Below are 26,143 nucleotides of genomic sequence, written 5' to 3' on the forward strand. Positions count from 1 at the left end.
GTATTTTTTTCCTTTCAGTTGATGCTTAGAGACCAAATGAATCACTGAAATTACCAATAGCAGGCAAAATGAAGACATAATATTCCCTCAACGCAACAGAATTATTATCACCACTATGACTTATCTTGAACAAGTAGCTGCCCTCTGGGAAACTCATGCATGTCTTTCTTTTTATGACGGTTGGGAAGCATTCATGTTCATTAGTACTTAAAACATCTGTGAGTTATTTCTTTTTTTATGTAACTGGACATTTCTTAGATGATGAAATGGAATCCCCCATCTGGAAAATTATCATGACTGTGCCACTTAGAAAATTATACATACACTGAAACAAATACAGCTTTCTAAAACGGAAGTACAGAACAAGTCAGCCCCACAGTGGACGATATGTGAACAGCTTTAACTGTTCGACATGGAAGTGGGGGAAAAATGCCAGTTTGAGGTCTTAATGTCCCTTAATTGTTAGTATGTTAGAAAATTTCCAACTTGAGATCATGGTGTCTGTTGTATTTGTAAGCCTTTTTTTTAACATTAAGTAAATATTTTTCATAAACAAGTGGGGTTTTTTTTATCTTTAGTCACTTCGTTTTTGTAAAAACTGAACTGTCACTCTGTAAAGACACACAAAATAACAATGAACAAAGTTATCTTACCCCAGAAAGTATTTTATTGTACAACTTTACAGCCATACTCACAGAGAAAAGGCTTTTTTAAAGTTAAAAAACTACATTGTGCCAAAAAAGATAAAAGGCTCTGTAAAAGTTATTTTATAGCTTTTTAAAAGTCATAAAACATGTTTACTTGGTTCATATAGTGCATAAAATATCTATATCTTGTAAAAAAAAAAGTCAGATAAAAGCAATTATAAGTAGTCATATCAAATCAGCAGTGGTCAAAAATGTCCTAATAGCATACTGTCTTGCCTGCCAATGGATAAAAATCATTTCATAACAGTTTGGTCTGGCCACAATCAGAATAAAATGCTCGATATGGCTCTCCTCAAATGTAGTACACAAATTTAGCACCACAAAGTCATTAAATATGCATTTTCTTCCCAAATCTAAGTTTAGAATTACATTCTTCTGAAAAATCTAATTAGCTTTGACTTTGAATGTTTTCTTTACACATTTCCACATTGTGATGTAAATACTAGTAATACTACAACAACATAAAACAGCATTAATGCCCCTCCTGTCCATTAAGAGATAACGTTACTGTAAAGCTATATGCGTTTGTACTGAGTACAGATGTGTGCTTTAACATCACCATTATTTGGCTTTCCTTTGGGTTGGTAAACATCAGTACGGGGTTTGTGTCATTGCTTGACATCTCCCAAAACATTTAATGCACCCATGAAAATGCTACAATGTCTGATTCTCAGTAAGGCACAAACTTTACAAAGATACACAAACTGACTGGTCAGTCTCCCTCAAGCATTCCACATTCTGAGGGTAGTATATCTCCATGACTGTAGACATGTTGGCATACCTTAACGCAAAATTGCATGTGCAACAGATTGCTGCCCAAAACTAAACTGTATCGTTCTGACGAACAGATGTCATCTGCTCATTACTGTGAGCAGATGACATCTTAGAGAAGCTCAAAATGTAAAAATCAAAAACCTTGTTCTGAGGTCACCTTTATTTATTTTTTTCTACACTTTATGAAAGTTCAAACATCTTGTGCTTAAGTTCATTGCCCTGTGCATTACCTAAATTAATCAGAAATAGGTCTGCTTCGTTTGTCATTGTATAAATACACACTCTAAATAGTTTATATATATATATATAAATATTATATTATTGGATTATTACTGCAAAAGTGGAGTATATGTATGGACTCTCAATGTTCTGACCCTGATGCCTCCAAAATATTCAACAAGTTTAAAAACATACATCATAAAGTACGCAACAAAAACACAAAGTAAATATATAACAGTCTCCTGCCGCAGCTGGTTAAAATAAAACAGACATGAGAGATAAACTGCCAGAAACAATCCCGCACTGATGGTCTGTACAGAGGTTACCAAGCAAAACAGAAACCTGAGTTGAGCAGTAAAGCAATATTGAAGCATTTCCACACAGGTCAGTCCCTAAAGTAAAGAGCTGTGAAGTTTAAACTGAAACTGAGTTTTTGGCTTCTTATGAAAGCAGAAAGATTTAGTGCCAAGCAAACATCGGTTGCTGTTTAGCTCCTGCTGTGAATGTGGAATGCAATGCAAATAGTTGGTATCAGCGCAGTCTCCAGTTGATAGTCTTTGCTTGGGTTGCAGTGTCTCAATTATAATGTGGATTTAACATTCTAAATGTGGAGTTTGCTTAAGCTTTTGAAAAGTGAAACAGTTTTTGGTCCTTTATATTCATACATATTTCCCTCTTTACAGTTCACAGACATCATAGGGTAGTTTATATGTGACCGAGGCAAAATAAGGAACCAAAATGACAAATGCATATTGGAATATGTAGACTTAAATCTATTCTCCAGGCTGTAAAAGGAAACGGAGACTAAATTTAAAAGTAAAACAAAAACAGATGTTATCAATTTTGAGAACTGCAGCCTTAAATAACAAAAAAGAGGCTTAGTTTTACTCAATAAGAAAAAGTATCAATGTTTTATTGATGGGACATTTTGTAAAAGGTAAATAAAACAAGTTTGTAGGTTTTAGAGGAATGCTGTAACTTTTGAGGTTGTCAGTTTAAAAAAAAAATCATAATAAATTATGAATATTATTCAGGTTGGTCACTCTATGATGGAGTTGCTATGAAGCTTAATTGTTCTCTATTTCTATTATAGTTGTTGGTGTTCTCTAATTTATAACTCCTACCGTCTATAAACTCAACATTCAAACTTTACCTCCTGGAAAAGAAGAATTGAATGCAAACAAATGAGACAAAAGCTACTTTTCTATTGTTTTACAATAGTTGCATTCTGTAATACGAATACATTGTGAGCACACCCTCACCGCTCTGCAGAAAGGTGTTTTACTGTCATATTTTGATTCATTTTTGCAGTTCCTTCTCTGCTCCCAATTTGCATGTTAATGTAATTAAGCCTCATTTATCCAAAATGCCTGAGCAAGACAGCAAGCAGATATAGTTAGGTGTATTGTGGTCTCCATGTTTATCGTGTCTTCACTCTTACTCTAGGTCTGGCTTTCTGGGAACGATTATGTTGTTGTTGGGGGATTGCTTCACACCCTCTCATAAAAGAAGAAAATGTCTCAGAAACATGTGAAGAAAATATGACAAGAATAGCAAATCATATACTGAGAATAAAGAAGATGTTTCTATTCTAAGAGCTAATGTGTTGTACTTAAGGAAAATATAAAACAGTTACATTTCATAGCATAAAGTCATTTGGTTCCTTGTTCTGAACATGCATCAATGCGTTGAGGCTTGGCATTTCCTTCGCCATTCCTGGAAGGTCATTTGCAGGCTTGGAGGCTTTCTTAAATCGCTGAAGAACATATAAATGATGTGATCAATTCTCCCCAGAACCTCCAGATATACACTAAATTACAGACGTCAATAATGTTGAAAACTTTGAATGCTTTATTATCTACTTACATGCCAGAGAGAACCTTTTTCTTTAGCCAGTTTGTAGATCATAGTAATTGGGATCATGGACAGCGATGACATGGCCAGAAACCAACCAATCCAGTAAGTCCACCAGGGATACACATACGTGTTGTTGAACTTCATTGGCGTGTATCTCAGGAGCAAAAATACAAGAGTTGCCTTCACAGGAAGAGAAAATGAAAAATAAATTGTTTTAATCAAAGTGAAAGGTTAACCATACAGATTGTAACTATTTGGCCTCTTACACTGCAAATAAGAGGGGTGATGTAGAGCCAGCAGTACTTGAACAGTGGCAGAGGTTTGTAACCAATCATGTCTTCGATGTTGTCATTAAAGCGCCCAGCACCTAGGACAACAAAGATATGTTATTTTATTAAAAGAAAAAAGGTGTACGAAGACTGCACACCATCTGACAGAAGATCATATACAAAAAAGTAGTTGCAGAGTAAACAAAAAATAGCTTGTAGAAACTCATCTATGAATCACCCGCATAAGGTATTCAAGCTACGCAAGTGCATGTCATTGTGTGGTGTGTTGAGGCAGACATGAAGGAACTCAGACTGAATGTTTTTCTTGGCATACGTCTTTGGTCTTTTTTGTTATTCACCGAGTTCCCACCCAAACTCCATTTTGTCTTTTCCCACTTTCATTTTGAAGCCATAAAGCAAATAGTTTGGACCCAAAGAAACACACCAAGAATTTGTCTGCTGACAGAAATTAGACGATTTTCAGCTTAACTGCTGATTTGACAAACAAAAACTGAAAAATCAGATATTTTTTATGTCAGTGAATGCACCAACTTAAATACTATCAAATAGTGGTGATGATAGCACTCAACAATGTGAATGCAGTTACAGAAAGAGAAAAACTCAAATTCATACTAAAGTATTGCATTAGTGTTAGTTAACTATAAATGCATAGTTTATCAGAGACGTTTGTTTTGGTGATCTATTAATCATTCGCAGCTTAATGTGCAATTTTGTTTTTCATTATCTTAATCTTTGTGAACTAGGTAAAATCGTAAATTTAAAAAAATACATCTACCATAACAACAAGCTAATTTTTAATCTCTCTAATGCTTTTGATCTTAGTTCGCTTATTTTTCCTTAACAATTCAAGACACTTTACAAAACACACTGTGGTCTAATTCATTATCCAACCGTAAAAGTGAAATCAACCCTATTTCAATTTGAATCATAACAATTTAATTTCAATGCAGTCAAATCAGTGCTTTGTTAAAGTATGCACACCCATTAAACTTTTTGACATTTTGTCTTGATATAACCACAAACTTTGTTGTATTTTTCAAGTATTCTCTGTGACAGGCTAAAATGTGGAATCGCAAAGTGGTTTCAGTTTTTTGTGCAAATAAAATCCTAAAACACGTGAATTTGCACAAAACCCAACTAAAACACTTTTAAGAAGGATCTTTGATTGGAATTACAGCCACAAATCATTTGGATGCGTCAGCTTTGCACATCTACAAACAGAAATCTTTAAGTATGTCCATACTTGTCTACAAGGGACAATTAAAGCTATTAATGAATAATGTCAGCAACATTTCAAGTCTTGTCACTGTTTCTGAATTGGGTTTTAGGTCTATGCTGTGACTGGCCTAGGCCACTCTCATAAATAGATATTCTCTAAAATAAGTCAGTCCATTGTAGTTCTGGTCATATATTTAATTTTATTGTCTTGCTGCAAGGTGAAATTCTGCAGCTGCTAACAGGTTTTCTCTTTGGACTGTAATTAGCTCCACCCGTTTCTCATAAACTTTGATCAGCATAAGCTTCGGAAAAAAATGTTGGTCACAGGTTATGTAGGGAAAAATGCAGAGAATGAGACAAACTTGAACACCCAGGAGGTGGGAACAGTTTGCAGAGAAGCCACTCCACAGAGATGCAACTCTGCATTAGCACAGAAGCCTGCATCAGTCTAGATGATCAAGACTGGTAGAGAATACACCTCAAATGACTTTCAGCTTTGTTTAAAGCAGAAATAAAAATCAGACACCTTCTTCTTCCACCTAACAAACATAGCATACTTGCTTACATAAAATTTTAGTCAAATGTCTGTGTAAAGGAAAACTAATTTAATAAGATTTACTAGAGATTTAGCTGTAAGCAAAGAGAGCTAAAGCACAACAGACTAAATTGTTGGTTTGCATGCCATCAGCAAGGGCTTAATTAACAAAAATTGTCTCTGAATCAGGCTGAAAACAAGAGTCTCAACAAAAAAGAAGGTAAGAAAATGTTAGAGTAACCAGATCCATGATGTGTCCCTAAGGGTTATGTGACAGGCCCGTTTGCCATGGCTTGCCCTGTATATCAAGATTAAAACAAGTCAAAACACCTTTGTCATTGACAGCCAGACTGGTTTTACGAGGCCACTTAACCAACTGGGACAGAGCTCATAAAGTTAAATTGTTTTTAACAATTGTATGTTGTCTTTTACAAGACATTTTGAGAGTCTAAATGTTACTGTAACTTCACTAAACTAAAACCTGGCTTACCATAAATCCATCCGATGACCACTGACTGGAAGATTGCCATTAGAAGGAGAGTCGGGCCGCTGCAAACATAATGATCAAAGATCTGCAGAATGTATGCACCAGCCTAAAATTAAGACAGACAACAATTACGGTTTAGAGCATTTTTTTTTTTTTACCAGTTTGTGAAACAAGTTTTAACAGTTACAGTTGCAACTAAAATGATTCCAGCAGTTGTTTGCAATAAACAAATTAAAAAAGAGTAACAGGTGTTACAAGTGGTTTCACCAAATTAACAAAAAAATGCTGTTTTTTACTAACAGTTTTAAAACTATTCAACATTTTTATGGAAAGCATTTTTTCCATAGGGAGAGAATCGTTTTAGTCATGACAATTTTTAAGACGTCTGAGCCGAATGTCAGTATTGTTCTGCATCTAATTTGCCTTACTAGAACTTTTTGGTAGAATTGAAGTCAGGCAAAATCATTCTCTATCCAGGATGTATTTTTAAATGAAATGTTGGATCATTGTCCTCTGTGAAGGTCCAATGATGCTCGAGCTTCAACTTTCTCACAGACTGCATGGCATTTTCTTTAATGACATCCTGAAAGTGGATTAAATCCATTGCTTCAGATGGAACAATTATGTGAACTAAGCCTTATGGCCATAATTGTTATGGATTTATTGCTAATCTTTAAAATTATGTCCAAGAACTCACCTCTGTGACCAAAAACAAACCAAACAAAGAGCTAACAATACAGATCAGCAACAGAAGAAGCTCCCTGCGGTATCCCTTTCGGAGGTAGGAAGGGTAAAGATCTGCTAAAGACGTCATGATGCTTTCAAGCCCTGCAAACTGCAATGAAGCAACATAATGGGAGTTTAATACAGAAAATGCAAAAGTAAAACTTGGAACAAAGCTTATTATAAAATAATAATAATGACCTGTCCATCAATTCCCAATAAGATGATCATGAAGAAGAAGCACACAGACCAGACCTGAGACCATGGCAGAAGAGTTACTGCTTGAGGATAGACAATGAAGACGAGTCCAGGACCTACAGAAAATACACAAAGGAAGTCACTCAAGTTGCCAAAACTTGAGTGACTTTCTAAAGTTGCTGCTAATAAACAACACATCTCTCATACAACATGTTATTGGTTGACTGTTGTCCAAAGACATAGCCATATCTGAAATGTGCTAAATGAAATGTAGTAAGAAATAACTTATAAACATCTTTTTTTTAATCAGTCACAGTGTCATTTAAAAGGAAAACAAAGTCAATTTCTGGAGAAAAGAAGAGGCAGTTTACAAGCATTCATGCTGATCTGGAGCATCTATACCTGACTCAGCAACTGCAGAAATGTCAACTCCCTGCTTTGTTGACATGTAGCCCAGAACAGAGAAAATTGCAAATCCAGACACTATGCTGGTTCCACTGTTCAGCAAGCAAAGATAGAAGGAGTCTCTGCAAATCAGATGAAATATTACAATTATTTGCTGTTATTTGTGATTATTGTGTCACAGTACGGACATCTTCACAGAAGTAAACAATTGGGATGACTTATAGTGCAGAGAACACTAAGTAAAACTCTTTTTTTCTCGTTGAATTTATCAAGCTGTTATTTATTTTAGTTAGCTAGAGTAGAAGCTAGCTAAAAACTAACTAATAAGTGTTCAGAGAATACACCCCTATTTGCTGCCCAGTCAGTTATGACTATGACTTTAGTCATTTTACATGCCATTTTGATTAATTACAGCAATAAATACTCAGCTAAATAAATAATCTCTTGATGGTAAACTAGAGATTTACCCTCCATATATTGAACTCAGGTGTTACAATACCATCTATGGTCACCGAAGGCTTCATAAATATTTGTGATATTATGACAAAACCATGATGAAGGTTGTTTATGAGTTGGGCTCAGGTGTTAGTTCCAGTGAAAGAAACACTTAAAACTGCAGAAAACCAAAATATTTTGGTTATTCCAATATCACTGCATATGGAGCACAAAACAAAGTCTACTAGGAGGAGAAATACCAAATTTATTGTGGAGGAACTTGATTTGTCTGTCTAGAGTCTTGACCTCAACATTACAGAACACTGTTGAGATGAAGTAGAGATGAGTCTGGCAACGAGGCCATCATGTCCAGCATTAGTGTCTGACCTCACAAACGTTCTGGAAAAATTCTCATAAAAAGATTTCTATTTATATATGCCCTTCCCAGAAACAATATAGCAGCATAGGAATGTATTACAATAAATCTGGGGTGATAAAATTAAAATGTCTAAAGAAAAAAAAAAAAAGAAAAAAGAAACACAATCTACTTTATGTGATTCAAAATCAAGAAAATCATAAAACATAAAAGCTCTGTCCAATGAAGCACCAAGAATTTGCACAGAAAGGTTTTGAAATACAACAAGCAACTTGGATCTTTTTAGTAGATAATTGAATTAAAATAACTTCAAACTTTTATTTTCAAATAAAAGCTGCTTACTTATGTAAAATAATGTGTCCATCATTTCCTCACCTGTAACAGTTGTTGTTGTATTTGTTGTAGCTTCCAAATGTGGTCATGTACCCCAAGCAAATGGCATAGGAATAAAATATTTGTGTTCCAGCATCCATCCAGACCTAAAGAAGTCAAAATAAATCATTTTTAGTAATGTACTATTTTTACTTGTGCAAAAATATTAGATGCTAGTGAGATGTACAGCCATGTCAAAATTTAGGACATGGCGAAGGCTTTTGTGTTTTTCCTGACATATTTGGAGAAGTAGATGTTTAGTAACATCTTGACTTTCTACAGAAATTCAATTAAAATAGGAAAGTAATAAAATTAAAATAAAGCCCCATGACTGTAAAATTTCGAATTATTTTCTTAACTGTAGATGTATTTGTACCTGTGGATCAGCGAGTCGTGAAGGATTAGGGTATAGGTAGTATTTGATACCATGGAATGCTCCAGGAAGTGTCATTCCTCTGAAGAACAGCACCACCAACAAAACAAAAGGGAATGTGGCAGTGAAGTATGTAGCCTGCATAAAAAAACAAACAAACAAAAAACCCCTAAAAACATCTGTAATAAATGAATGCACTCAGAGGCGACCACCGAATTTTGAAATGCACACGTTTGGCAGCTTGGGAATTCATAAATACAGTTTCTAAACTGATGACATAAGACATTATCCAGCAAATAAGCAGATGTCAAATGTTGAATTAGTTACAAAACTCCCACTGTTTTATTTTCTATTTACACACCCCCTCTTTGAGTATTACAAAACATATCTATTCATGTGGGACAGAAGAATTAGCCTCAGGTTACCTAAGAGGCGTCAATGATCTCTACGAGTTCAAGTGTAATTTGATCCACAGGCACTGAGGAAAAACACTGTTGGATCTGAGTCAAGCCTACAGTGCCTTACAGAGAGCCGAGGTTACATGAATACTGCCTGAGATGTCTGTGCAGACGATCAAGGCTGGACAAAAATAACCATTAGATTTCTAACTTATACATTCCAACAGAAGGTGGCAGACAGTATTACATTTTTAATAAGTTCACATTGTTTTGTTATTCATGCATAAGAAGCTTCGTTTGTTAGTAAAAAATAAGATAAAAACACAGAGGATAAGTGTGAATGAAAGGTGTCCGTTCCGATTAAAGCCTGCATCACGCATAATGCACATTCATTTATTTCAGTCTTACCTTCCCTGTGGATCTCACTCCCTTCCATACACAGAAGTAGCAGATGACCCAGGACAGAAAAAGGCACAATGAAAGGTCCCAGCGAATGTTTCCGATTGTCTCTATGCCCGTGGAAATGTTTAACACACGTCGCCTGCAAAAAGTATGTGAGGTCAATATTGATAAACAAATATTTACAGAAATATGCATGCTCAAACTCAATATAATCTGGAAAAATTCCTTTGCAAAGGAAATGTACAGGATCAAACAATAAAAGCATTTCTTTGATTATAACTACAAAAATGTTTTATATCTTAGCTTGATAGTTTTTAAATATGCTTGTTGATTATGTCAGTTTTTGGTGTTTTAGATGCAGAAATCCTAACTGGTGACACAGAAAATGAATACAGCTGCCTAACCCTACCCAAGAGCAAATGAAGACTTGTTTATTTGTCTAAAGGGTCCTAAGGGGAAATATTAATTGATTCTAAGCCAGACAGCTTTGCTGCTTCTCTCTGCAGGGGGACGGCAGTAATGTAATTAAACATGCATAATAACCCCAAATCAGCAGGTTTGAGACTGTTGTGGATCTATTCACTCGATCTACACAGATGACTAGATCAAGTTAACGTTTGCAAAAATGCTTAAGTCAGATGACTTGATTTCAGAAAAAGATAAAAGTGACTAAAGTGAAAGCTGTCTTTATCTTGCAATATGGTGCGGAACTAAATTGTTTAGTTTTATGATGTTTTCATATGGAGCAAAGGGTTTCATTTTACTTATTTCTAAGTTAACAACTAAGAAGTAAATAATATCTGTTGTTGATTGTTATAACCAGATTATTTGCGTTAGCTATATTTGACTATTATTATTATTGGGAAAGAGTCGGTCCTAAAGGGAATTAATGACATCTTAAAACATCGCAGCATTCAAAAATGGTGAAGTGGATCATAGTTTTGTGTTACTTCTATTTAACTGGACATGTTTATTTATTTAAAATTAGGTTAGTCTTGGTCCATATCTTTTCCAGTAATGGTCCATGTGATAGAAATACTGCTGTTGATCATGACCTGGTAAAATACGCTATAAGGTCTTTCATCGTACTGTTTTGCAAAAAACACACTCAAATCTTTTTCATAGGAATTTTATGAGAAAGACCCACACAAATGAGTACAAAACTGTAAAGTGGAAGAAAAAGTGACACATTGCTTGTGTGAATTTATAAATAAAGTTGGCATACCCCAACAATCAGGTGAAAAATTTCACTCAAGTAATGCTGACTGAAAAGAGAAAAGATGACAATGCACAGGCTAAGAAATGAATCCCATGCATGGAAACACTTCTATCTGTAAACATCTTTCTTGTTTTGATTATATGAGCCTTATTATTGTTTTACTTTAAATAAGTCATTTTTAGTTATTTCATTTGAATCATGTTCATTAAAGCTGGAGCAGCGACACATATACAGAACACCAGCCTTTAGAACTGAAATTGAAGATTCAATAATAACTTTTTCATCAATCTGTGAAAAAGTAATTTTCTCAAGAGGCTTTCCACAAAGGTTTCCTCTATGATTTATTATTTATTGCAAGATTTAGCTGAATAAATCTGACTAAACTGAAATCATCAGTACAGATGTCAAAAGTGTGACTGAAATTATACTAAATTGTATTGAAAGTCTGTGATTAAAACTAAATGAAGTTTTCTGTCAAAATTAAGACTAATCACCACCGTATTTATAATAAATAATCAGTGACTTCTAAGGAGATAAATATCAAATGGAAATGTGCAGCACTGCAAAGTTCATAAATATTTATAAATGTTCCTGTGGACAATATTTGTCCACAGGAACATACATACATACATACATACATACATCCATCCATCCATCCATCCATCCATCCATCCATCCATCCATCCATCCATCCATCCATCCATCCATCCATCCATCCATCCATCCATCCATCCATCCATCCATCCATCCATCCATCCATCCATCCATCCATCCATCCATCCATCCATCCATCCATCCATCCATCCATCCATCCATCCATCCATCCATCCATCCATCCATCATCCATCCATCCATCCATCCATCCATCCATCCATCCATCCATCCATCCATCCATCCATCCATCTTCCAAACCCCCCTCGTCCTGTTCATGATCATAGGGAGCTCACAACAGTCATCCAGTGAAAGATGGAGGTTGTTCTTGTCCATCGCCTTCAAATCACTTGATCTGTGACGAATTTCAACTTAAAATTAGTTCCATATTTATAAACACTTACTGCCAAAACTCTATAACAGATGACGATGATGCAGATGAAGTCCAGTTAGCAGTGGTATTATAGTTGTTTATTTCCACACAACGATCTGAAATATATCAGATCTTTGTTAAACATGTAGGCTTATCATTATCAATTTTGCAACATGAGATGTGGTTTAGTTTAGTTTAAGCTTCCTAAAAGGTCTATATCCTGTGTGCAATGAAATAAAATAGTTTTGTAGATGATTATGAAGTAATAAAGTCACTTACTTTTACGGAGATACGTGGGGGTATTTTTGCTTAGATAAAATCATGTACCTGTATTCCATGTGTTATTGCAGCTGGCCCATGGCAGATTTCCGGAGAAAGAGGAGAAGAAGTAGAAGAATGCCCACGCTAAAATCGCAACATAGCTGATGTTTCCATAGAAAATTATAATCTGGCTGGCATATCCCATACCTGGAAATGATAAATAATCTTTTGTTAGATTTCTAGTCTTAATTTTATATTTGATCTTGCAGGTTACTCACCTTCAAACAAGGGGCAGATCTTTCTCCAGCACATGATTCCTCCCTGACTGGTGTACTGGCCCAGAGATGTTTCCAGGACAAACAGAGGAACGCCGCAGGTGATGAGAAAGAGGAAGTAAGGGATGAAGAATGCGCCTGCAAGTGACATTAGACCATGTAACACTTTTACCAAACAGACCTTTGAATTAAGTATACCATCAATAATACATAAGTTTTGAAAAGAACACAGCGGCTTGTGGTGTGGTACGGAGCCAGGTGCCGGGAGCCTGTTGAAAGGCTGTTAACACCGTTGTAAATTGCGTGATTCTGAGCGTGAGTGGGAATAAAAATACCAATAGGTGTTTTGTTCCATAGAACACTGTAGGAGTGTGACCAGTAAACCTTTTTGTGGATGCAAAGGCAAGAACCTCCCACTTGATGACTTTGTGTTTGTTATGATGTAAAGCACTTTGAAATGCCTTGCTGATCAAGAGCACAACATAAATTTTGCTCTTGTTGAACAGAGATAATGTCAAGTTTTCTGGATGTCAGTCTAACAAATTTTTCAAAACTTATAATAGTCTCAATTGAAACAATGTTTCAATGCACAACTCGTGTCACTTGTTTTGTAATTCATAGCTGTCTATGTGTTATATAAAACTAACTCATTTTCATCAACATGTGCTATATGTAGCTTTTGCTTTTAGAGAAATTTCAAAATTTAGTCACTGATCTTCTACATTGCAGAGTATTTTCGGAGGAGTAGAAAATCAATCTTTTATATCTCAACTCAACATTCTTGAATGTATGGCATTTAAATAATTAGCTAACTTTTATAACACTGTAGGGGGTTATTTGTGGTCTGCATGTTAAGTGCACAGTTGCAGTCCATTAGCAATATATTGTGCAGCCTTAGCCCTGACATTTTTAATGCAGTTTAGCAGTAAAATTGTGTCCCACATGGTTATAATTATTAAACTAACAACAAAATCCTGATGACGCTACTGATTCATTTTTAACACACAACAGCTTACAAGTATGTTGTTTAGAGAAAAGTGCTTATTGGCCTTGCCTCATTTAATCTCATTTACATTGCAATGCTCAGATTAAAAACAGAAACATTTTTCACCTCTTCACTTTTGGTTTGGGTAATTCACCTCTCTGCATGTGGCCAGAGCAGAGATCCACACACGCCTACAATCCTTATCCAACAACACTTGCAAAATTGATGCAAGGGTGTGCTTCTTCTAGCTGGCGCAATAAAATCCACATCACATGTGAAAAAATACTTTACAGCCTCTACAGGCTAAAGCACTGTCGTGTTAGTCCCAAGGTGATTTTTTTGAAAGTTGTATTGTGCTGTAACATGCCTGATTAAAATAAAACAGAAATCTAAAACACTGACCTCTGCATTTTATCTCCAACAAGCGGATGTGTTTTTTTTTAGTAATCTATAGAAATAAAGTAATTTCTTTCAGATAACATCTTCAGATTTAAAAAGTATATATAAATGTACTTTTTATGGAATGTAGAGATAAAGCTGCAATATACTTTGACTTTGTGTGTTTAAATTCTTTACCTCAGGCTGGGCTTCACTGCCTGACCTGCAGATCTAATTTTGAAGTAAGTCAAATGCGGTGGGGGCAAAGGCTGACTCTGTAAACACAAATTCTTTTGGTCTAAACCTCAGGGGTCCATGGGCAAAATCTCACCCTAACAGACCAGGCTTTGCTTTGGCTGCTTACTATGGACTGTGAAACTGGTGGCAGGAGACAGCTGTGTGCAATATTGTCAGGCAAATATTCTTCTTCACAATTCACAAGAAATTTATATTGTGTCCAAAAGTAAAAATAAATTCATAAATTCCTTAAAAAAACAATGTTTGTATGCCAACACTTCTGTATTCAGTACCTTGGTTCCTTACTCCAAGCAGCTAATTTGAACCGATTACTTAGAACTTCACATATTTTTAATTTTAATGAACTAATTTGGTGAGCTCTGGCGGACATTCTTTGAGTTGTAGTGAAAAAATTTGAATAAAAAAATCTTCCGTAGTCTTTTTAGGTACTAAGAGTATTAATCCAATAGGAAATAAATAACAAACATGAAGATATTGAAAATCAAATAAAAAGATATTTAAGATAGTACTGCAGACAGGCAAAAACTAAGGAAATAATGTAAAAAAAAAACATAGAGGCTTCGATATTTAGAGCTCTACCACTGGCTTTGACACTAATGTCTTGTTTTGCGAACTGTAAATACTCTATACAGCCAAGTGACTGGACAAACTCCATAAATAAATAAACGACCATTTGAAACTCTGTCAACTCAACACTGAAACATGGCACTCTGGACTTAACGGTGGGACCAAATCAATAAGTTATAAGATTGTCTCCACAGATCATTTTCTGATAATTATCAAGTAAAAAATCTAAATTGGGGTCCAAATCAATTTGTGCTACATGTCATATAGTCTTGGTTCATCTCAGGTCATTTCATACAACAGATGAAATAATGCACAAATGTGACTTCTTTCTTTTTTAGCTTATCAAGTGGCAAGATGAGACCCAACAGATTTACTTTCACAAGTGGAGAATTATGGATTTTGTTGTGACGCAACAGAGCAGATGCCACACAACCACATCAGACCCCCTGATCCAGAACTAGGACGAGATCAACTCACTTGCCAAGCCAAAGGCAGCCCCCACAACATCCCCACGATTCCTCCACAAACCACACCAACAAACCTTCATCACTGGCTGCAACGTCAGCCCAGAAAAAACTGTCACCAAGCCCGGATCCATCATCACCACCATGGTACTATGCCGTGCTAGTGCCAGAAAATTCCAGAATTCTCTGCTGGAAATCCATTTGGACCTGAGGCCTTGTTATTAGACATTCTTTTCAGACAGTACCACTGCAGTGGGTCTGATAACAAATGATGAGTAGAGCGCTCAAACAACCTGGTGCTCAAAACTAGTAAGACCGACCTGAGGTCTTGGTCTTACTGTAGGAGGGCCAGGAGAACAGTGTACACACCTTTTACTTTTCAAGAGAAAGTGCTGAAGTTCATGGACAACAGCAAACTACTGGGCATCTGCATTACTTTGGTCCCAACCTGGCCTCTTCTCTGACAATGAAGGTCCAAAAAAGACTCTTGTTTCTCAGGAAACTGAAAAGAGCTGAACTCCTTGCTCAGTTGCTCAAGAACATCTATAGGACTGTGATTGAGAGCTTCCTCAGTATGACTCTATGTCGGGTGGAAACTGCCCAGATTGTAGGGATTCGTTGAACTATGTTAAATGAATTATGTATGGCTGTTGTAAACTAATATTTTAGTAATTGAGTAATATATCGATTATTCTTACGATTAATCGGGTTACAAAAAAGGATAACATGAAAGAAACATTGGTAAATCTAACATAACTGCTGTGTTACTATCGCATATCTACACAAGTCCAGTTTTTCAAATTGGAGCTTCCCTAACAATAACTTTTCTGTAGTTTAGAAAATTAACCTGTAAGAATAATAGCTCACTCTCTTAGTTAACCTGAAGAAAAAACATACAGAAATCATACTCAATATAATGATAAATAGGCAAGCTCACAAATACGCTTCTAAAAATGTCTATGCTTACCAGCAACCAGCCGCCATGATGCGCTCCGCCACCCATTTGAGACCGGAAGGATATGATATACGGACGGGTGACGGACGATTCGTCCGTTAAACTACACTTACATTAAACATCTAACGTGCAGCCGCCCGCAATTTTCAGTCTATCCGCTCACCTGTATAAATACACCTTCATCTCTCCTTCTAGCCGTTCGCTTTTAACAACAATAAGTAGCTCCGGGAGGTAACGAGCTGCCGCCATTTTAAAAAACGACAAAGAGCCTCGAAGGCCGAACTTGAAAACTGGACGTTATGCTGGTAACGCTTAGCTTACGTCGACAACGTAGGCGGAAGTGAGAGCGATGGGCAACGCAAGCAATAACCAGACCGGAACACGGTGCATTGAATAATAAAATATAACTTAAAGAAGTGTCGGGGCAGATAAATTCACATAAAGAGAAACTTTTTCCCAATAGCTGTGAAACTTTTTCCCAATAGCTGTGAAATCTATCTGTCCACCTTTAACCATCTTTTGCCACTCTGCAGACACACAACCATTTGCCGCACCCTAACATATATATGCAGTATAGCATTTATTTATTTATTTATTTATTTACTTATCACTGAGAGTACCACTGCAATGTTGTACTGTTCTAATCCAGTGTTATGTATTAGAGCTTCCTGGAGTTCAATTGATGTCAGTGGTGGGTCTAGCGCCACTGCTTGACTTCCTGAAAATTTAGGAAGTGTCACCTCATCCAGAAATTGATCAATTTCATTACACAAATGTGGCTATTTCAAAAGCATGCAGGCACTGTGTTATCATATGGGAATTTTCCATCAATACTGTTTTGTTCCCGATCGGATGAGTGAATTCCAAGAGCACAATCTCAGGATTCATCAGGATTAAACAGTGAATGGTTCTTCAGTGGGCATGAAATATCATTTTCACACATGACTTGGCCAACACAGAAACGCCACCTTAGTCAGAAACACTAAGTATCTTTTATAGTGCACCCAAAAAGACTTATATTAGTGTATGGTTATGTGACACTGCATGAGCATGATCTAAATGATTATCTTCATGCCACTCGATAAGTCATCAAAGGTTGTGATTGCATTTGTATGGACTGGGTGCTTAAGCAGATGAGAAAATATTTTCAAAAATGACATGTTTATACACAGAGCGTCCTGTTTGATTGAGAGTTTGCAGTTAGTGCTGCACACTGCAGGCCAGTTTTAAGCATTTAAATAGTTCAGGAGGGACAGGTAATGAATTCCAAAAACTTTTAAACAAATAAACACTCAAACAGTTGTCCAATTTGCTTTGAGCTTTAAGAAAAACTCCCACATTCCCACACTAATATTGTGTATTTTTTTCACAATTTTGAGTTTCAACTTTTGATATTATTATTGTTAGTAATATTTTGATTAAAGAATTTGACTTACATAAAATGTAGGTAATTTGGGCATTTAAATTAGACTATTACCAGTCCTTTTTTTACTCACATACTTTTAAAGAGGATATAAGCAAATTTAACTTAATAAGATGTTTTAATTTGGTTTTACTCCTGAATATGATGGAATGTGGTTTTAACTGAGGCCATGACCTCTAATCTAGTGTCGGCATGTGTAGTATTTCAATCAGTACATAGGTGAGTTCATTTTGGAAGATGAAAACACTCATCATTTCCTTTTAATTTTGTTTGAATAAATCTAAAGATACAAGAGAAGTGAAATAATTACACTTCTCTTGTAAGTATTACAACTAACATGCTGCATATCTAACCCAACATGTCTAGATAAACCCGACATCTGTCATAAAGTTAACAGTTTATGAGGTAATAAATACATTTTGATATCAGCATAACTGTCTGTTTGTAGAGTAAATCATTTGTAATGTAAATAGTTAATTTGAAAAATGCCTTATTGGACTGAACTGTTTGTTGCTTTTTTTGGTTTTCTGTGTTTGTTTTTTTAATGTCCTGAGAGATATTTGTTGCAATTTGGTGGAATGTAAAGAAGTCGAATTAAATTGTGGTGAGGTTGAAAGTTACTCTTGATGTTTTTGTTCGGCAAACTAGACAAAATAGTATGCCTTCAAAGATTATGAACAAACAGGATTTTATTTTCAACAGGACTCAGCTTCAAGAGAGACAGACTTTACCGTTGGTCTAATGGTCCCACTGTTTGCTGCTCCGAACACCCAAGGATAGCTATTCATATCAATGCGTTGCATACCTCCCCTGGTAATGGGATCTCAGGGTTCTGCAGAGAGCATGCAGAGCAAGAGGGCATTTTCCCTCCAAATAGCTCTGTAATTGTGGACCTGGTTTTATAGCATGGATCAAAGCATCCATAATATCTGTCACTGGATAACCTTTGGCAAACCCACTTTCACTCTGTCTTGCTAGCCTGCACACAATATTTGTGAACCCAATTTTTGTATCCAACCATAAACAAGCTAGCTTAGTGAAAAGTATGTTAAATTCTCGCTTTTCAAAAGAACTAATTTAATCTGATACAAGCTTATCAGAACTCATATTCTAATTTTGAGAAGATGACTTTATAGAATTTTCCTGTTAAATGATTACATACCGAGCATATCTTGTGTTTTAAATGTTTGAATGATCTGAAACCTAATACAAGTTTGCAGTTTTCAGCAAAAGTTAAAAAGTTGAGAGCCCATTGCTTCAACATGGCAAGGAAAACACATCCATTCTTTTTTGACTTAACTGTCAAAGCCTGTAAATTTGTTTGCGAACAACTATTTTGAATTTACTTTTTTTATCCAGCAAAGTCCCACAAACCACAAAGACTAGTAAAAATACTCACCCCCACCATTTTTGTAGCAAAGATATGGAAATCTCCACACATTACCGAGTCCAATAATAGCACCAGCCACACTCAGGATGAACTCTTTTTTGGTTTCCCACTTGCCGCGCTCCTCAGCAGCCTGTAAGGCTTTCTTTCCCAGCAAATGGCCCAGTTTGCAAGGAGTGTCTGCCATCCTGCTCTGAGAGAAATGATCTTTTGGGAGGACTGGTGTGGGTCTTTGGATTGCCTTGCTGTGGGAGCTGGTGTTATGGGCTTACCTGAATGGTTACCAAACTTAAAGGTTGTGTTTTGCATGAGCCACAAGATGGTGCTGCAGCAGTATCCCGAAACAGAAACGTGAGTTTGACATGTGAGAAGTGTGATTATATGACTTTGACAGGAGTGTTTTCATACCTGATGAATGACTAATAATTACAGTAACATGCAGTTTTACCCTAGGCATCGTCTCCATTCACACAGATAAGCTTGTCAGATTTAAGTAATAATGTATAAATAAGCACTGCCTCTGAGGTCAGAGACAGACTTGCTGAAGTGTTCATAACACTCAGCTTTCTCACGTTTTGTAATGATGCAAAAACAAACTTCAAAGGATTCTGATTGATTATATATATATATTTTTTATTATCAATTAGATGAAACTGATGCATTGTAAATTTTTGAAAATGCTCCCTTTACGACTTTAGATATTTTTGGGGTGTGCTACTAGCGACTTTATTTATCCAGAGACAGAAACATTTGGCAAATTTTATTTGCTTAACATCTCAAAGTCAGTCAAATTGTGTTCGAAGCATGTTTGAACATCTTGTTTGAAGTCCTGCCACAGACCCTCAATTATATTTAATTACAGACTTTGACTAGGCCTGTGCAAGAAATTAGCAGACCTTGTCCTGAACCCTTTTAATAGCTCTGGCTGAAAGTTCAGGAATGCTTTCCTGCTGTGGAGTGACCTCCCCCCTCAGCCACCCTCCAACAGGATTGCAGTCTCTATCTCTGTCCATCTATCTGTCACGAAAAGAAAAGCATTTAGTCAGGATTGTTCTACCCAGTTTTTATTTACACACATAGCCTTGCACATGTTAGTTTGCTCATGTTATCTCTTTTTAAAGACTAAATTGCCACCACTGCTCCGAATAGCTTAATAATGCACCACATCTGTGGCAAATAGTTTTTGGGTTTTTATAAACAGGCAATTTTCACTTCTGGGTATTTTTGTGGGATAGAGCTATATCTGATTATTGTTATACACCTGGCACATGAGGAACTTTGCTGATGTTCATCATTTTAATCAGTACAAATCAATGTAATGAACTGTAATTACACTGTATGTCAGGAGACATAAATCACAAGAAATAAAAAAAAAGCTTGTTTTATTCTTGCACCTCTCAGTATAGAGGTGTCGCAGTACGTGATGTCTTAATCAGTTTCAGGGCTTTCAGTCATTCATTCCTCTCCAGGGTTACTTCTGTTCACCTCAGGACTTTCTGGCTTTCTGAAAGTCACAGCAGGGGGGACCTCAATATCATTGCCCCTCCTCCTGAGTGCACAATAATCTACTATGTCTCTGCTCCAGCTTGTTGGCTGGTGATTTGGGCTTTTCAGTTTTCTCACAGGAGCTTTTTACCCCTTCCAGACAAATGTCTGAATATTAACCAGTCATGGACTTAAAATCACTTCATTTATATACTAAATAATGCTCAACAAAACTGGAGTAAAAGCTTGGGAGGCAATTTATATTTTTTTAATTTTTTTATTAAATGAACAAAGCATTTGCAAATTTAGAGATCTTGTGTTACATTATCATAGCCTGTAATTCTCATAATCCTGGAGATTTTGGATTTTTATTTTCCTGTGTGCTGGTATTTTGATCATTTATTGGTGACCTATTTATATTGTGTAAGTTTTGTCATTTTCTTTTCAGTTCTCTGTAATTATTATTGCAGAGAAGCACAGTGTTACAACATAGTCATCATTGTTCATTATGTGTCAGACAATAATAAAGATCCAAAAACATGGTGAAATTAATGCAAATTGTTTAACAAATCAATCAACATTATTTTTTGACAGTTAAGAGAAGACTAAAAGCTTTCAAAGACAAAAAACACAGTTTGTTTTTTCACAGCCAAGAAGTCAATAATTGTCACTTTATTAATTATTTGCTAACTTAGGATTTTTTTCCCCATTGACTTAATGTTAAGTTTAAGGAAGTATTTTTCTAAACCCAAAAATAGAGAGGAGGAGGCTGGGAAGCCAGTTAGACAAAATGTTACAACCACAAATGATGAAGCTGTTTAATGGTTTTTACTCTAAGTTGCTAACAAGAGTTAATCCAGCTGCATGGTAGTTTTTCTAGTCAAGAAAAACAAGAAGAGCAACAGAGTCTTCATTGTTACAATAAAACGCTGCAAGTGTTTCTAATCAATTGTTTACATGTAATGTGAAGCATCGGTCGGCAAAGCAGCATGTGATAAACTGTGAGAACAAAGTACAGCTCTGTACACACTCAAATTTAAAAATGTCAGCAGTCTCATCACAGGGAATTGCTGCTGGCCTTCTGACGGGGGAAATACTTGTTATCCTAATATTAATATTGCAGGAATGTGAAGCTGGAGATCCAGGAGAATATCCACACAGTGGATCTAGAAACTGGACAAAGAAAGTCTTGAACTCCTGTGATTTAAAGCAGAGGATTTATGCCAGGAAGAGATTGTACTTGTTGATCCACCCTGTTTGTTCCTCATGTGCTGGCTTATTGTAAAACTCTCTAACTTTGACATTTATCTCTGCAGATCTTAAATAGATTATTCTAAGAATTGTCTGTTATGTTTATGTTTGTTCTGGCAGAATAACTTCTAATAACTTTGATACCTTAATTCTTCATTCTTCCTTCGCGTTTACTAATATATAATTTCATTTTGTTAATATTTTTTATTTATTTATCCCAACATCCTCGGGGCTGGTGTTTGCCACATTAGGCTACTCAAGGAAATTGAAGATTATGCATAAAAAAGAGAACAGTAACAATAAAAACAACAGAAAAACAATTTTTTTTAGACTATAATTCCTTGTAAAACAAAAACGTATCTTCTTCATCATATTTTGTCAAATAACTGCTGCTTTTGCTGCCTGATAGTTCACTTGCTGGGCCTCAAGCTGAAATTTCTTAAGGACAAACATGTTTTACACCCTGTAGACATGGAAACCAATACAAATTTTTTTCAGCATTTTATTTTATCTATGTAGCATCATGCCTCTTTGACATAATATGTCAGTCACATTTTCTGATATTATACATTATTTAATTTTTTTATTTGGTTCATTTTGAGCAGGCAGCCAAAGGGTTCAGATAACGGTTACTGCTTTGTAAGCCTCTAAACTCACAATAATTAAACTGAGAGCCGTCAAGGAATGCGTTTTAAGGTCATATTTCATACCCAATGTTTCTCTGTGCGACATCAAGGGAAATAAAAAAATCAAGGTGACAGGAAGAAACGTGTAGATGCCCATAAGTTTGGTACATCCTTACATACAGTTTTCTGACATCTGTATGTGCTATTCATTTGTTTAAACAAGTATATGTTTAACCAACTTGTCCAGTCTTGTTACTGGCCAGGGGGAGAAAGGCTCCCTCTTGAAGATAAAAGTGCTTTGCTGTGAAATGTTTCAATCATGGAATAAAAGTCATTGTGAAGAAGCTGACTGAAGCTGGTAGGAGTATCATTGATGGCCTTTTAAATTTGGAGAGACTTGTTACAAAACAAAATAGCTTCTTACGCAGGTTATAAGATAGACGATGATAAATTGCTAACATTTTTTGGCTTCAAAAGTTCTTTCCCCTTCAGCATTGTAGCTGCTTCATCTCTGAGTTGCCTAATAATTAATAGGCCTGGTGACTGATCACAACTGGCAGCCACATATGCCGTGATATTGAACTGCACTCTGCATGTTTGAAAGGTGATGTGGTATGCCTTGAAATATGAGTTATTGCCTTTTTACCTAACTGTGTTTCTCGGTTGACCTGGAACACTTTTGGCTTCAGAATTAAGATTCTCAGAACTTTTCGTTGAACTTTCTCAACATTTTGTCATCTGTGCACATCATAGTAACAATTTCTCACTTCTCCCAACAAGTTGCAGATCCTTCTGGACATGGATCAATTAAAAAGAGCTGTTTCAAAATAAGTGTTTTCGGTGCAAAAATGTTTACTGCACTGTACGCACAATAGAGCGAGTGCATTTCGCTGAACCTGTGAATTTGAAGTGATAGAGAAAATCCCATAGCCACACCTGAAACATAAAATACATAGTGATATCTTAAAGTATTAATAAATTATTTCGAATGACAGTTGCAATTACTGTGATTACCTCCTCCAATTTGCACAAGTGGTTTTGGAGAACTAGCTGTTCTTTCAGACCGCTGCACTTTTAGAGCAGATTTGTTTTCTCTGCTTATCTTTTTTCTGCTGTACTGCTTGGGACTGCTGTACATGAACTCTAACACCACGAGTGATTTGGTTTTATTGTGAGGGCGAGAAACTGGCAAAACTTGCACAAGTTAATGAACATAAATCAAGCAATAATTGAGACCTTTATATTTGAATTGTTTCATGAGCCCTGATGGCAGAGGCAGAATAGTTTTTCTTTTTACTCTTTAATTACTAAATTACTGTAACTCACATGAGCAGATTTATGGAGCTGTAATCATTCATTTGTTGTGTTAATAAAAAAATAAGATTAAAAGCAGTCAATTCACTGGATCAATTGTAAATATAGGTTTTCTTATGAGTTTCAAACAAAAAATTTGTGCACTTTTATTTAAGAAGTAGAAGAGCTGTAACTATTGTTTTATATCTGTGAAAGACTGAAAAAGATCTACAATTAGATCGAACCAACAGTGCTACCATCTGTGCCACTGTGCAGCCCCTTATTTATATATAGTTAAAGCTGTCACTGTCACATTGTGACATAATCTCTGAAAAGATCAGGCTCCTCCGCCTCCACCCAGTGTTATTATTGTCTGAAGAAATGCACCGCTCAACAACAACAAAAAACAAAGCCACCATGTATGTCCTTGTAATGGCGGAGAAACAACTTACAATTCCATGACAATAACGTATCCGCCATCATCTGTGGCCATGCTAACTAGCTTGAGCATTTATGACAGGCTCAGCAGTCGAGAAGACGCTGTAGTGCACCAAAAAGCAACAGCTGCACCGGGAGGTGGGCTGAGCAACATGCACACAAAGGTGATTGACAACACTAACACCCTCTTCCTGACTCTGTTTGGTTGATTTTTGTTAGCATTGGGAGAAGATACAAGAGCCTATTTTTTCATTTTAACATAGTGACAATTTAAAAGAATATGTAACCCCCCTCCCCCACATTTTTCATATGTAACTTTTATGAAAAATTTTTATTTTTCATATAAGTTACATACTGAATCTTTAAAGTTTAGCTTTGTATAATGCAATGCATTTCTTATTATTTGAGGGAGATGTTGGGATAGGGAGAGGTTCTGTTTCATAACTCATTGGCATTTTGTTTAGGTGAGATAGACAACATTTCGGCAGCGCATGAGGTGAAGGAAGTCTGGAGGTTGAAGAAATCCCTCAGGCTTTGGTGGACTTGTAGGAGCTCGAAGTGACTCACAAGTTCCAACAAGCTCAAAAACAAAAAAGTGGTTCAGACAGCAGAGGTTTTGTAAAACTTTCATTCAGGATTTTTGGCAAGCCACGATAAACCTTGGGATGTAGACTGAGTGCTCATAAAACTCAACCCTGGTTCTATAACAGGTTATTGAGGAGTTACCGAAACAACAGTCATGTATTTGGAAAAAGCCTAACTTGTCTCTTATGGAGGTTTTTAAAGATTGTGATGTACCTGCTTACTCAGCACCTGGTACTTGCACTAAACGTACTCTTTGCGGTTTTCCAGTTTATGTTCTCTGTCTGTCTTTTGCTGCGTTTCTATGTACTTAACCATCACCTTCACAGAGGCAGCTGTTAGCTAAGACATTGCTGCCAATTTCTCAATGTTCTTTCTCTTCCGAAGATCTGATCAGCTGAGTCATTCTGATTTTAACTAGCCATTAAAGGAGCTGATGCAGAAACAAACGACATGCAATCTGTATTGTTTTACCTCTACTGGAACAGTCCGTACATATTTTTTTCCCCCTAAAACAAAACCAGAAAGAGAGTCACTGCTGATATTAAGTCTGTGTACATCTTCTTTCTCATAGGAAGCCCTATGACAAACATGAATGTTTCTTCCTGTTGTCATCACATGCTTACCCAAGATGAAGGATTGCTGAAATGACAATCCATTTGACCATTTGATTCAATCAGAGGTGCTATGCAAGGGGAAAACGTAATAACAATTCCAACATGTAGTAATTGAGAAAACAAGATAAAACAGTTAACAAAAAAACAAGCCAAAAATTAAAAATCAAATCAGCAAAATAAATCCAATAACGAGTGACAACAATTCTCTTTATTTTTTAAATAATTTTTAGTTACTTTTAAATGTATTTATTCATTTACATACATTTTTGGGATTGTATTTAAAAAATTGCAAAAGCGAATGCTAATAATTACCAAGTCCTGGGCCATTAGGAACATCAACACATGAAATTAGTGTATTTTTGTTTATCAAAAAATTTTCACATACATTTTAAAAGCACTATGGCATTGTGCTTAAATCGTTTATACACAAAACTTTAAAGTTGCCTCTTCTGCAGGTTTTAGTCCAGATCTGATCTGTAAGTTGTTGTTGCTCGTAATAATTTTCTAAAAACACAAAGCTTTAAAAAAAAATGCCTTAAGAATAACAAAAATAACCATATTTAGATCTTTACCAAAAATTGTTTCACACTTGCATCTCCATCTCAGCTGCACAACTTCCCTTGTATTCACTAACCCCAGGTGTAAGACCGCTGTCCGGGTTCAAAGGGTACCGCTCAGGGAACTTTGTGTCGCTGTTCAGCTTTTCAGAACGGCAAAGCTTCTGGAGTCTCTGAGGGAGCAGAATCAACTGAGTTCATTCATCAAACAAATCCCCACTCCACTGAAGAAACAAGCAATGCTCAATGGATGGTTCCTACTGGTCAGACTTCTTCCTCTGACCTTCCAGTGACCTTTTTGTAGTGTTTAGTGGAAATGATCTCAACAG

At 36.0% G+C, this 26,143-nt stretch overlaps 2 protein-coding genes across 5 annotated transcripts in view; both read right to left on the reverse strand.

Moving 5' to 3' along the window:
* Window positions 1-644: 644 nt before the first annotated feature.
* On the reverse strand, window positions 645-19,219 carry LOC129353996 (sodium- and chloride-dependent GABA transporter 2-like). 3 transcript variants are annotated; one of them, XM_055023464.1, is made up of 14 exons: window positions 18,978-19,219; window positions 12,552-12,686; window positions 12,340-12,480; window positions 12,044-12,128; window positions 9,776-9,908; window positions 8,973-9,107; window positions 8,600-8,703; window positions 7,411-7,535; window positions 7,012-7,124; window positions 6,785-6,922; window positions 6,091-6,193; window positions 3,824-3,924; window positions 3,567-3,737; window positions 645-3,456 (listed from the first exon to the last, which is right to left on the reverse strand). In XM_055023464.1, exons 1-14 carry the CDS (start codon window positions 19,150-19,152, stop codon window positions 3,340-3,342), a joined length of 1,776 nt encoding a protein of 591 aa, XP_054879439.1. In that variant the 5' UTR covers window positions 19,153-19,219; the 3' UTR covers window positions 645-3,339. The 3 variants fall into 3 exon arrangements, with proteins under 3 accessions (XP_054879439.1, XP_054879458.1, XP_054879448.1); XM_055023483.1 differs by lacking the exon at window positions 18,978-19,219 and adding an exon at window positions 16,319-16,454; XM_055023473.1 differs by lacking the exon at window positions 8,973-9,107.
* A 6,231-nt stretch (window positions 19,220-25,450) lies between these two features.
* Window positions 25,451-26,143, reverse strand: part of LOC129353985 (sodium- and chloride-dependent GABA transporter 2-like) — a 29,233-nt gene continuing 28,540 nt past the window's right edge. For both annotated transcript variants that reach the window (XM_055023443.1, XM_055023452.1), the window contains exon 15: window positions 25,451-25,987. In XM_055023443.1, the coding sequence (XP_054879418.1) occupies window positions 25,841-25,987 (147 nt within the window). In that variant the 3' untranslated portion in view covers window positions 25,451-25,840. The remainder of the gene's footprint in view (window positions 25,988-26,143) is intronic.

This window comes from Poeciliopsis prolifica, unplaced genomic scaffold, assembly GCF_027474105.1.
Source record: "Poeciliopsis prolifica strain line A6 unplaced genomic scaffold, Auburn_PproV2 SCAFFOLD003, whole genome shotgun sequence".
NCBI lineage: Eukaryota > Metazoa > Chordata > Actinopteri > Cyprinodontiformes > Poeciliidae > Poeciliopsis > Poeciliopsis prolifica.